Source organism: Balaenoptera ricei, chromosome 8 (assembly GCF_028023285.1).
Source record: "Balaenoptera ricei isolate mBalRic1 chromosome 8, mBalRic1.hap2, whole genome shotgun sequence".
In the NCBI taxonomy this organism is placed as follows: Eukaryota; Metazoa; Chordata; class Mammalia; order Artiodactyla; family Balaenopteridae; genus Balaenoptera; species Balaenoptera ricei.
In genome coordinates, this window is record NC_082646.1 from 62,813,782 (window position 1) to 62,826,133 (window position 12,352).

The 12,352-nt window shown below is 44.9% G+C and overlaps 2 protein-coding genes across 3 annotated transcripts in view; one reads left to right on the forward strand and one right to left on the reverse strand.

Annotated features, from left to right (window-relative positions):
* Window positions 1-877: 877 nt before the first annotated feature.
* The window catches only part of ANAPC15 (anaphase promoting complex subunit 15), a 75,931-nt gene continuing 64,456 nt past the window's right edge, over window positions 878-12,352 (forward strand). Inside the window, exon 1 of one of the 2 annotated variants that reach the window (XM_059930888.1) lies at window positions 878-1,196. The gene's annotated coding sequence lies outside the window, so the exon portion shown is untranslated. The remainder of the gene's footprint in view (window positions 1,197-12,352) is intronic. The other variant, XM_059930890.1, reaches the window with a different exon arrangement.
* Window positions 2,076-6,184, reverse strand: FOLR2 (folate receptor beta). The gene is made up of 5 exons (XM_059929483.1): window positions 6,084-6,184; window positions 4,171-4,332; window positions 2,928-3,116; window positions 2,679-2,814; window positions 2,076-2,525 (listed from the first exon to the last, which is right to left on the reverse strand). Exons 2-5 carry the CDS (start codon window positions 4,318-4,320, stop codon window positions 2,239-2,241), a joined length of 762 nt encoding a protein of 253 aa, XP_059785466.1. The 5' UTR covers window positions 4,321-4,332; window positions 6,084-6,184; the 3' UTR covers window positions 2,076-2,238.

The window sequence follows — 12,352 nt, forward strand, 5'->3', positions numbered from 1 at the left end:
CGACCTCTCCCCAGAGCCCCGGCCGCCGTACTCAGACCCCCACCTCCTGGGCTGCTCCGATGCCCCCTTCCCCGGGGAAGCAGCCCTGGACTCTCAGCGGCCACTTAAGATGGCCATCCTCTGCCGCTGCACCCCCCCGCTCGCCTTCCGCCCCGCCCGCCGCCCCGCCCCCGCGGCTCTCCGCCGAGCCGGGGGTAGAACCCGCGCCCCGCCTCGCCCGGCCCAGTGCCTTGATTCCGGAGCAGCTAACCTGCTGATTGACCTCGGGCAAGTCACGGCGCCTCTCAGAGCCTCGCCTTCCGGCTCTGTAAAATGGGGATAACTTTATCAGGGCAGACTCAATAGGACTGTTCTTGTAAAGCTCTCCGCACGGGGCCTGGCATTCAGTGGGCGCTCCCGAACAGCGGCTATTTTTATTATTAATTAAGGAGTAACGAAGGTGACAGCTGTGTAAACTGTAAAGCGCGGCAATGGAACGAACGGGTATTATTAGCACCCGCCCCCATCCCAGCTACTCCCTCCAAGTCAACAAACTTGAGCCTCTGTGGGCGGGACACGGAGCCAGGAGCGCCCTAGACCGGGATCACTCCGACAACCCCCGGCCCCTTCCCCTCCCACAAGGGGCGGTAGGGCCCCTGGGCCTCCCGGAAAGGGGGCGGGGTCCTTAGGAGGGTCTGGCCTGCCCCTCCCCAAGAAAAGACCTAGCCGGTGGCTGCGTCTCCTGGGAGTCCGCTTCCTGCCCCGCCCCTCCGCCCCCTGGATCCTTAAAGGCGCAGGCCTCCAGCCTGGCTCCCATTGCTGCCAACTCTTAGGCCGCTGTCGGTGCATCCCCTTTAACCTGCGAGAGAACTTTCACTTTGTTAAATTGAACCTGTGTCTGGGTCAGTTCCAACGAACTCCTTTCCCTGTTTCAAATACGCATTGACTTCACCCAGCTGGAGCAAAGCCTGGGACGTGGAGCGGGGTCCGTGGGGCCTTCCAGACTAGATAAATGTAATGACTGAGACTCACCCACACGGTAAACAGCGTCTCAAGACCCCTCCAGCAACCCAATAACTCGTCCTCCAATCTGTGGCCAACTTCCCCTATCAGTCACCTCTTGGTATGAGGCGGCGGGAGAGACCTGGACTACGAGTCTTCACTCCTGGGTTCTCGTCCTAGCTTGATGACACCTCCTGCCTGGCGTTCTCACACAGGTACCTGCGCCTCTCTGAGGATAACTGCGGTTGGGATGTGGAGACAAAGGCTTCCCCAGGGGGAAAGGGGACGCGGGAGACGCTGAGATATAAACTCAGGCCCAATTCCTGGCGGCTGTGCAACGACAGAGCAATCCTCTAGGAGAGGCATATCTACCAACCCTGGAGGGGACAAAGGTGCCGGAGAAGTTCCTGCCCCTGGGTAAGCCCCTAAGGGTTTCCGCCGCTTTTCCAGCCACGCTTCCAGGACACAGCAGGGCTGAACCAGTGCAAGGCTCCGGAGTATTTCCTCCCCAGGAACCTCACAGATGCCCTCCCCAATCTGCTCTCTTCCTCCTCTGAGGCTCCCAAGCCCCAACTCTGCCCCTTCAATCCACATGGGGTGAATTTATTTTGACACCACACCCGCTGCACCCCCTGCGCTGGGAATCCAGAGCCTTCCCTGGCTCCCATCCCCAGCTTTTCCAGAGCAGCAGAGCTGAGCACAGAGCCAGGCAGACAAGACTGGGGGAAAAGAAGGGTATTTGGGGCCCAGTATAAATAATGAAGTTCTGGAATTGGCGCTCTCATTTGGGGCTACAAGGGCAACAGGATCCCTGAGGACTATTAATGTGCAGGCACTAGGCACACATGGTTTTTAGGCAACATTTAACAACCATGAGAGAAGGAAAGATTATTATCTTCATTTTATTGAGGAGGTATGGTTTAGAGCAGTCAAGCAACTGCTTCACTTTCACATAGGAGCAGAGCTGGGATTCAAACCCATGTCTCATTTCTCTAGTCTGAAGGAATCCAAAAACTATGGAATCTGCCCTCTACTACCCACAAACTTACAACCGAAATAATTCATCAGACACGGATGTGTTGGTCTATTTATTAGAACTTGTTGTCAGATAAATCACAGGCCCCACCATGGAGCAGGACCTAGATGACAGAGGAATGGGTAATGGATGGAAGCATGCTTACGGCTTCCTCATTTGTGGGAGCTGAGCTGAGCCCAGCCTGGTCATCAAACCTGGGGACTGTCTGGGGATGGCTGGACTCAGTCATGGAGCCAGAGTGGCAAAATCAGGGCCAGGCAGAGCAGGAGAGGTCTAATCCCCTGGGGCATGGCCCCAGCACTCATGGCCAAGGCATAGAACCTCGCCACCTCCTCGTTGGGATTGCCCTGGGCGGGGTCGAACCACATCTGGATGCAGCGGCCACTGCCCCGGCTGTAGTTGCTGAGCTTGTAGGAGTGACTCCAGAGGCCCTCACACAGGGCTGCCGGCGTGGGGAAGTAGAACTCAAATGTGCCACAGGTGGTCCCAGTTGGACACTTGTTAGATCCTGCAGGGGGAGAGAGGGTAGGCACAGACATTCAGCCCCTGGGCCCAAAGCTCATTCATTTCTGGCCCCCCTTAGAAATCCTTGCCCAACCCCAAATCCTCAAACCCCCTTTCTCCATTCTCCACCTCCATCTCCCCACCCTCAGGCCCTCACCTGAGGTCCAGTTCCAGCCCTTTTGCCAGTTGGTCTTGCAGGTGTAGGAGGTGCGGCAGTCTTCCCACCAGCTCTGACAGTCCTCTTTGCACAGGGGCACGTTCAGGAACCGTTCTTTGCGCCAGCTCTGGTTCACCTGGGGGGAGTGGGGGGGAGGGAGGGCTCCAGTCAGCCTGAGATGTTGATAGGAACAGCCTTGACTGAGTTGGGCGACAGCCTGCTGGGGTGAGGTGAGGGAGACACCAATACCTCCTGGATCCAGGGCCCCAGATTGGGTGAGCACTCGTACAAACAGTTGTCCTGAATGAAGTGGCGCTTGCAGGCGGGCTCCATTTTGCCACAGTGATCCCAGTTAAAGTTATACAGGGAGGAGGTGTCCCTGTGCAGCTCCTGGCTGACTTTGGCAGAGCAGCAGGCATTCTTCTTCCAGGGGATGCACTGCAGGGGGGAAGACATGAGACTAACTGCCTCCCAGACCACAAGCTCTGCCACCTCCAGCCTCTTCCCATTTGGCTCTTGCTCTCCTGCCCCAGGTAGGTTGTCCTAGGAACGCTTACTGTTAGGACCTCTCTGTCCTTGGCCTCCAGAAACTCCGGTCTTGGGAGAGACTCAGTTACAACAGTGTGATGGGGAGGTGGGGATGGTGAGAGCCTGGGAGAAACCCTGTCTTGGGGAGACAATAGCTATCATTTATACAGCGCTTGATACTTTATACAAAGTATTTTATTTTTTCAGTAAAAAATAATTACTGAGTACTTGTTTTATGCCAGTTACTGTTCTAGATGCTGGGAATACAGAAGAGAACAAAACAGACAGAAATATGTGTTCTGGTGAGGGGAGACAGTAAGAACTAAAAGAGAAAAAAAATATATCAGGATCTGATCAGTTATATGGAGGAAATTACAGCAGGGAATGGAAATATGGAGTATGGGATGACTGTTGAAATTTTAAATGGGGTGGTTGTGAACAGCCTCACTGGAAGGTGGCATTTTGAGCAAAGGAGGAAAGGGGATACGCTCTGCAGTAATATACGCTGAAGTCTCTCACCCTTTAAACCCCTGGAGTTGCCCACCTCAGTCCTACCCCTACCCCACTACAAGGGCAAGTCCTGTCCCATTCCTCTGTGTGTCCGTGTGCTTCTCTGGGCCTCAGTTTCCTCATTTGTGTCATGTGGAAGAGAACATCATCTACCCACATTACAGGGCCCCTGGGAATACGAAATCACACACAGAAAACACGTGACACCTGGTAGGTGCTCAGTAAATGATCATTTCGCCTTATTGCCAACACGGTATCCCATCCTGAGCAGGCCACCCCTAGAATCACGCCAGCCACTCCCCGGCATCCTACCTTCATCTTCTCCCACAGTGATAACTCAGGATGTGTGTGTGTGGTGAAGGGGCTGACCCCGCGACCCCTCCCTCACCACCCTGACTTCCTCTTCCTTGTCTGAACAAGCCCCCTCCCCACCCAGAGCCCACTCCATCCTCACCTGGTCATGTAGCTTGTCCTCAGGGCCTGGCTTTGTCTTGTGGTGCTTGGCATCCATGCAGATATTGAACAGGTCTGTCCTGGCCCGGGCACTGCACTTGTAGGCCATCCAGGCCAGAAACAGCAGAAGGGGTGTCAATTTCCAGGGCATGTCTTTCTTTTCCTGCAGAGGCAGCTGTGGTTAGGGAGACCACAGCCTGAGGGGAGAGAGTCCCATGCAGGGTGCCCCCTTCACCTCCTGCCTCAGTCTCCCCAGCTCCACACTGAAGGATGGGGTCAGACCCTGTTCCATCAGTGTTGGGGTCCTGAGGCTCCTTGAGAATGAAGTAGAGAAGATCGGCAAAAGGGGCGGCTCCCTCACCTCAGGCTTGAAGGGCTCAGAAGATCTGGGATTAGAGGGTGAGCCCTGGGGGAGTCTTCCCAAGGTGGAGGAGATGCCTTGTGCTCTCACCTTCTCTCTGGACTTGATCTAAGAAAAGTAACTAAATAATTCAGGTCCATGCTCTGCTCTCCTGAAAGGGGCCAGGGGCACACAGTGCCCTCATCCTGTGTCCAGCAAGTGCTCTGCCTTTACACCCTGGATCACCTGGGTTCCCATGCCGGGTTAGAAACCCTGTTAGCCCTGGGGTGGCAGCGACCCAGCTCTGTTGAGTTCTCCAGATCAGCACAAGGATCAAGTGAGGTAACACGCAGGATGGTGTTTGGTTAAATGATACAGAAGTGACATATAAGCAGTATCATATGATACTTGTCTTTCTCTGTCTGGTTTACTTCACTTAGTATGATAATCTCTAGGTCCATCCATGTTGTTGCAAATGGCATCATTTCATTCTTTTTTATGGCTGAGTAATATTCCATCGTATATATGTACCACATCTTCTTTATCCACTCAGTCTGTTGATGGACATTTAGGTTGCTACTGGCACTCTACTTTTTTTTTCCTTTTCTTTTTTTTTTAAATTTATTTTTGGCTGCATTAGGTCTTCGTTGCTGCACGAGGGCTTTCTTTAGTTGTGTCTAGTGGGGGCTACTCTGAGTTGCAGTGTGCAGGCTTCTCATTGCGATGGCTTCTTGTTGCGGAGCACAGGCTCTAGGTGCACAGGCTTCAGTAGTTGTAGCCTGCGGGCTCAGTAGTTGTGGCACGTGGGCTCTAGAGCACAGGCTCAGTAGTTGTGGCGCACAGGCTTAGTTTCTCTGCAGCATGTGGGATCTTCCCAGACCAGCTCGAACCCATGTCGCCTGCCTTGGCAGGCAGATTCTTAACCACTGCACCACCAGGGAAGCCCCTGGGGTGGTTGTTTTTAAACAGCTTTGCTTTCTCAGACTTTTTCCTTCCCTATTCTCTGAGAGCCATTTCCTCCTCTCTACCCCCGACATCGTGACTCTGGCCTCCTCAGCTCTTTCTGGACAGATGCACCAGATCCCTGCCTTATCCCTCAAAACACAAATGCAGGACCCTAGGACCTGAGGGACAACATGAAAGTCCCTCACATTGGAGCTGCTAACCAGACAAGCACTTAGAGTCGTGGGAGACCCCCAGCAAAAGTGACGGCCCACTACTCTGTCCATGACTGCCTCTCACCTTTCACCCCACCCATGACAGATCTGTTCCTTTAGGCTCTGTCACGGAGGGACCTAAGAGTTGATAATAGAGACTTTCCTCTCCGTCCCCATCCCCCACGCAGTTGATCACCAAGCCCTGGCAAGGTCTCTCCGAAAACGTTTCTGGAATTCACTTCCCTTGGCTCTGTGTTTGGGGTAAGGTCTTCCCTCCTCCAGTTTCTTCCCCTTCAAGTCACCTTCCCCACAGGAGCCAGAGTGAACTTTCTAAAGAGAGATATGCCCCGCCCCTATGCGCCAACCTGCCAAGTCTCCCCAGTGTCCTGTCACCATCCCCTCCTTAGGGCAACTTGCCTGAGCCTCCTTTGCTGCTGGGCGCACACACAACTCTGTCTGGATTGGCCTGTCTTCAGGCTGGCAGCAGCTGCAAGCCGCGGCACTGCCCTCTGTGTTCTCTGTCCTCAGCGCCGGATAGACTGACTAGGAGCTTTGCTAAGCATAGATACAATTTCCTCTTTCAGCTCTCCTCCTGCTCTGCCTTCTCTTCGGATCCCACCCTCTTCAAGATTACTTTAGTCTGTCAAATGATCCATTCCTGTTTTCATTCATCTCTTTATTTGTTAATTTATTCATTCCAGGGTCCACACATTCAACATGCATCAAAATCTAGATGATTGCTCATCTCCAAGAGGGATCTGAATTTTTGACCCCAAGCGGTTGTTAGGATAAAGCTAACTTGAGGGGAATGGGACCTAGTGAGAAAGAACCCAGGCTTTGGGGCCAGGTCATGGGACCCAGTGATAGCTCCATCCCTCCCACAACTGTGGGAAATATCACTGAATCTTTCTCAGCTTCAGTGTGCTCACAAGAAAATTGTTGAGAATTATATGTAGAAAAGCCTGACATTGAGTAGGCTTTAAAATTTTTTTTATTTAACTATAGTTGATTTATAATATTGTGTTAGCTTCAGGTGTACAGCTTCAGATTCTTTTCCATTATAGGTTATTACAAGATATTGAATATAGTTCCCTATGCTATACAGTAAATCCTTGTTCATCTATTTTATATATAGTGGTGTGTGTCTGTTAATCCCATACTCCTAATTTATCCTTCTCCCTCCCCTTTCCCGTTTGGTAACCATAAGTTTGTTTTCTATATCTGTGACTCTGTTTCTATTTTGTAAATAAGTTGATTTGTATTATTATTATTATTTTTTGGCCACACCACACGGCAATGTATTATTTTTTTAGATTCCACATGTAAGTGATATCATATAATATTTGTCTTTTTCTGCCTGACTTATTTCACTTAGTATCATAATCTGTACATCCATTCATATGCTGCAAATGGCAATATTTCATTCATTTTTATGGCTGAGTAATATTCCATTGTGTGTATATACCACATTTTATCCATTCATCCATCCATGGACATTTGAGCTGCTTCCACCTTTTGACTACTGTGAAGAATGCTACTATGAACACATCTTCTTTATCCATTCATCTATTGGTGGACATTTAGGTTGCTTGAGTAGGCTTAAATGGCAGCTATCAGATTAATTTATGAGCAGCCAGATGGACACAGGTACAAGATGAGGTACAGAAGTCCAGGGTCACAGAGAAAAATTGTCTCAAATCTGATAAATGAAAATACCTCACCATCTACTATTTTTGTAAATATAATTAAACAATTTTTTAGCCTTTTAAAAAATTGTGGTAAAATACAGACTATATACAATTTACTGCCTTAACCATTTTAAGTATACAATTCAGTAGTGTTAAGTATATTCATATTGTTGTGCAACAAATCTGTAGGACATTTTCATCCTGTAAAACTGAAACTCTATTTCCATTAGTCTGCAGCTCCCCATTTCCTCCTCTCCCCAGTCCTCGGTAACCACCATTCAACCTCTGTCTCTAAGAATTTGACTCCTCTAGATATCTCATATAATTGGGGTCATACATTATTTGTCCTTTTGTGACTGGCTTATTTCACTTAGCATAATGTCCTCAAGGTTCATCCATGTGTCAGAATTTCATTCCTTTTTATAGCTGAATAATATTCCATTGTGTGTATATACCACATTTTATCCATTCATCCATCCATGGACACTTGAGCTGCTTTTACCTCTGACTATTGTGAAGAATGCTACTATGAACACAGGTGTACAACTATCTCTTTGGGACCCTGCTTTCAATTCTTTTGGATATATAACCAGAAGTGGAATAGCTGGATCATACGGTAATTCTGTTTTTAATTTTTGAGGAACTGTCATACTGTTTTCCAAAATGGTTGCACAATTTAACATTTCTACCAGCAGTGTACAAGGATTTCAATTTCTCCACATCCTGGCCACACTTGTTATTTTCTGTTGGTTTGTTTGTTTCTTTAATAGTAGCCATCCTAGTGGGTATGAGGTGGTATGTCACTGTGGTTTTGATTTGCATTTCTCTAATGATTAGTAATGTTGAGCCTTTTTTCATATGCTTGTTGGTCATTTGTATATCTTCTTTGGAGAAATGTTTATTCATGTTATTTGCCCATTTTTAATCAGGTTATTTTGTTATTGTTGAATTATAGGAGTTCTTTATATATTCTGGATTAACCCCTTATCAGATATATGATTTACAAATATTTTCTCCCATTCTGTATGTTGCCTTTCATTCTATTAATTGTCTTTTGCTGCACAGAAGTTTTAAATTTTGATGTAGTCCAATTTGTCTTTTTTCTCCTTTTGTTACCTGTGCTTTTGCTATCATATCCAAGAAATCACTGCCTAATGTAATGTTATGAAGTTCTTCCCCTACGTTTTCTTACAGTTTTATAGTTTTAGCTCTTATGGTTAGGGCTTTGATCCATTTTGAGTTAGTTTTTGTGTGTGGTGTAAAATAGAGTCCAACTTAATTTTTTTGCATGTGAATATTCAGTTGTGTCCGTGCACCACATTTTGAAAAGATTATTCTTTCCCCTCTTGCATTGTCTTAGCATTGTTGTCAAAAATCTGGACTCTTCAGCTCTATCCTGCTACTGCACTGTCTTATAGTTTTGTAGTAAGTTTTAAAATCAGGAAGTGTGAGTCCTCTAATTTTGTTCTTTTTCAAGATTGTTTTGGCTATTGTAGTTCTCTTTCATGTCCATATGGATTTTAGGATCAGGTTGTCAGTTACTCCAAAATAGCCAGCTGAGATTTTTTTTTTTTTTAAATTTATTTATTTATTAATTTATGGCTGTGTTGGGTCTTCGTTTCTGTGCTAGGGCTTTCTCCAGTTGCGGCGAACGAGGGCCACTCTTCATCGCGGTGCGCGGGCCTCTCACTGTCGTGGCCTCTCTTGTTGCGGAGCACACGCTCCAGATGCGCAGGCTCAGTAGTTGTGGCTCACGGGCCCAGTTTCTCCGCGGCATGTGGGATCTTCCCAGACCAGGGCTCGAACCCGTGTCCCCTGCATCGACAGGCAGATTCTCAACCACCACGCCACCAGGGAAGCCCCCAGCTGAGATTTTGATAAGAATTGAGTTCAATCTGTAGACCAATTTGGGGAGTATTGTCCTCATAACAATATTAAGTCTTCTCATTGATGAACATGGAATTTCTTTCCATTTATTTAGGTTTTACGTTTCTTTCAACAATGTTTTGTAATTTTCAGTGTACAAGTTTTTTTGTTGTTGTTGTTTTTTAATTTGGCCTCGCCATGTGGCATGTGAGATCTTATTTCCCTGGCCAGGGATTGAACCCACGCACCTTGCAGTGGAAGCACGGAGTCTTAACCACTGGACTGCCAGGGAAGTCCCCTGTACAAGTCTTTTACTTTGTTTGTTAAATTTTTTCCTGTGTATTTGATTCTTTTTCAAGCTATTGTGAATGGAACTGTATTCTTAAATTTATTTTTGTGTTGTTCATTGCTAGTGTATAGAAATACAAACGATTTTTGCATATTGATCTGGTATCCTACAAAGTTGCTGAACTCACTTGTTAGAATCATGTGTTTGAGGATTCCTTAGGATTTTCTATATAGAATGTCACATCATTTGTGAATAGAAATAGTTTTACTTCTTGCTTTCCAATTTGTATGGGTCTTATTTCTTTTTCTTCACTAATAGCCCTAGCTACAACTTTATTATACAGCATTGAGTAGACATGATGAGAGTGGATATACCTGTCTTATTGCTGATCTTAGGGGTAAGGCCTTTTGGCGTAGAACAGGATGTTAGCTGTGGGTTTTTCATAGATGTCCTTTATCACATTGGGGAAAATCCCTTCTATTCCTTGTTTGTTCAGTGCTTTATTTTGTTGTTGTTTTTTTGTTTTGTTTTGTTTTTTCCAGCATACTTTGTTTTTTTAACGAAAGGATTTTGGATTTTGTCAAATGATATTCCTGCATCCATTGAGATGATCATGTGGTTTTGTATTTTATTCTAGTAATATGGTGTATTAAATTAATTAATTCTGAGATGTTAAACCAACTTGCTTTCTTTAGATTCCCCCAGTTGGTAATGGTGTATAATCCTTTTTATATGCTGCTGGGTTCAGTTTGATGTTTTGTTGAGAAGATTTACGTCTTTATTCATAAAAGATGTTGATCTGTAGTTTTCTTTTCTTGTCATGACTTTGTCTGATTTTATATCAGGGTAACACTGGTCTCATAAAATGAGTTGGGGAGTGTTCTCTCCCCTTCTTTGTTGAAAGAATTTGTGAAGGATTGATATTAATTATTCTTTAAACATTTGGTAGAATGCATCACTGAGGCCATCTGGGCCTGAGCTTTTCTTTGAGGAAGTTTTAAAATTACTAATTCAGGGACTTCCCTGGTGATACAGCGGTTAAGACTCTGCGCTTCCACTGCAGGGGGCATGGGTTCTGGCTGGGGGAACTAAGATCCCGCATGCCTCGGCGCGGCCAAAATAAATAGATAAATAAATAAAGAAAATTTAAAAAATACTAATTCAGTCTCTTTACCTGTTATAGGTATACTTAAATGTTTTACTTATTCTGGTGTCATCTTTGGTAGTTTGTGTTTTTCTAGGAATTTGTCTATTTCATTTATGTTATATAATTTATTGACTTACAGTTGTTCATAGTATTCTCTTACAATACTTTTTATTTCTATAAGGATAATAGTGATGTCCCCTCTCTTACTCATGATTTTAATAATTTGATTCTTCTCTCTTCTTTTCTTAAAATCAATGTAGCTAAGGACTTATCAGTTTTGTTTATCTTTTCATAAAACCAACTTTTGGTTTTCTTCATTTTCTCTATTGTTTTTCTATCCTCTGTTCCATTTATTTTTGCTTTACTCATTATTTCTTTCCTTCTGCTGGCTTTGGGTTTATTTTGTTCTTTGTCTATTTTATTTTTTTAAGGTAATAAGTTAATTATTGATTTAAAATCTTTCTTCTTTTTTAATATAGGCATTTATAGCTCTAAATTTCCCTCTAAGCACTGCTTTAGCTGCATCCAATACGTTTTTTTTATAAATTTATTTATTTATTCATTTTATTTAATTTTTTTTGCTGCATTGTGTCTTTGCTTGCACGCAGGTTTTCTCTAGTTGCTGAGAGCGGGGGCTACTCTTTGTTGTGGTGCGTGGGCCTCTCATTGTGCTGGCTTCTCTTGTTGCAGAGCACAGGCTCTAGGTGCGTGGGCTTCAGTAGTTGTGGCAGACGGGCTTCAGTAGTTGGGGCTCGCGGGCTCTAGAGCGCAGGCTCAGTAGTTGTGGCACACAGGCTTAGTTGCTCTGTGGCATGTGGGATCTTCCTGGACCAGGGCTTGAACCCATGTCCCCTGCATTGGCAGGTGGATTCTTAACCACTGTGCCATCAGGGAAGCCCCCAATAGGTTTTGATATTTTTCATTTTCATTTCATTCATCTTAAAGTTTTTTCTAATATCTCTTGTGATTTATTCTTTTACTCATTGATAATTTAGGAGTGTATTATTTAACTTACACATATTTGTGAATTTCCTAAATCTTCCTCTTTTTGGATTTCCAGTTTCATTTCATTGGGTTCAGAGAACATACTTTGTATTATTTCAACTCTTTTAAATGTATTGGTGCTTTTTTAAATGGCCAAACATATGATGTTCCATATGCACTTCAGAAGAATATATATTATTCTGTTGTTTGTTGATGTGTTCTACAGATATCTGCTAGGTCTAGCTGGTTTATACTGTTGTGTAAGTCTTCTGTTTCCCTGTTGATCTTCTGCCGAGTTATTCTATTCATTTTTGGTAGGGGGTATTGAAATCTCCAACTGTTATTATTGAATTCTGTAGTTCTGTGCTCAATTCTGTCAGTTTTTTACTTCATGTATTTTGGAACTCTATATTTATGTTTATAATTGTTATGTGTTCCTGATGGATTGACCCTTTTAACATTATAAAATGCCTTTCTTTGCCTCTTAACAATTTTTGTCTTAAATTCTATTTGTCTGACATCATTTTAACCATCCCAGATATCTTTTGGTTATTTTTTGCATGATGTATCTTTTTCCATCCTTTAATTTCAACTTTTCGTCTATGAATCTACAGTGTGAGTCATGTAGCCAGCATATGGTAGGATAATGATTTTTTATCTGCTAATCTCTGCACTTTTATTGGAGTATTTAATCCATTTATATAAAATGTAA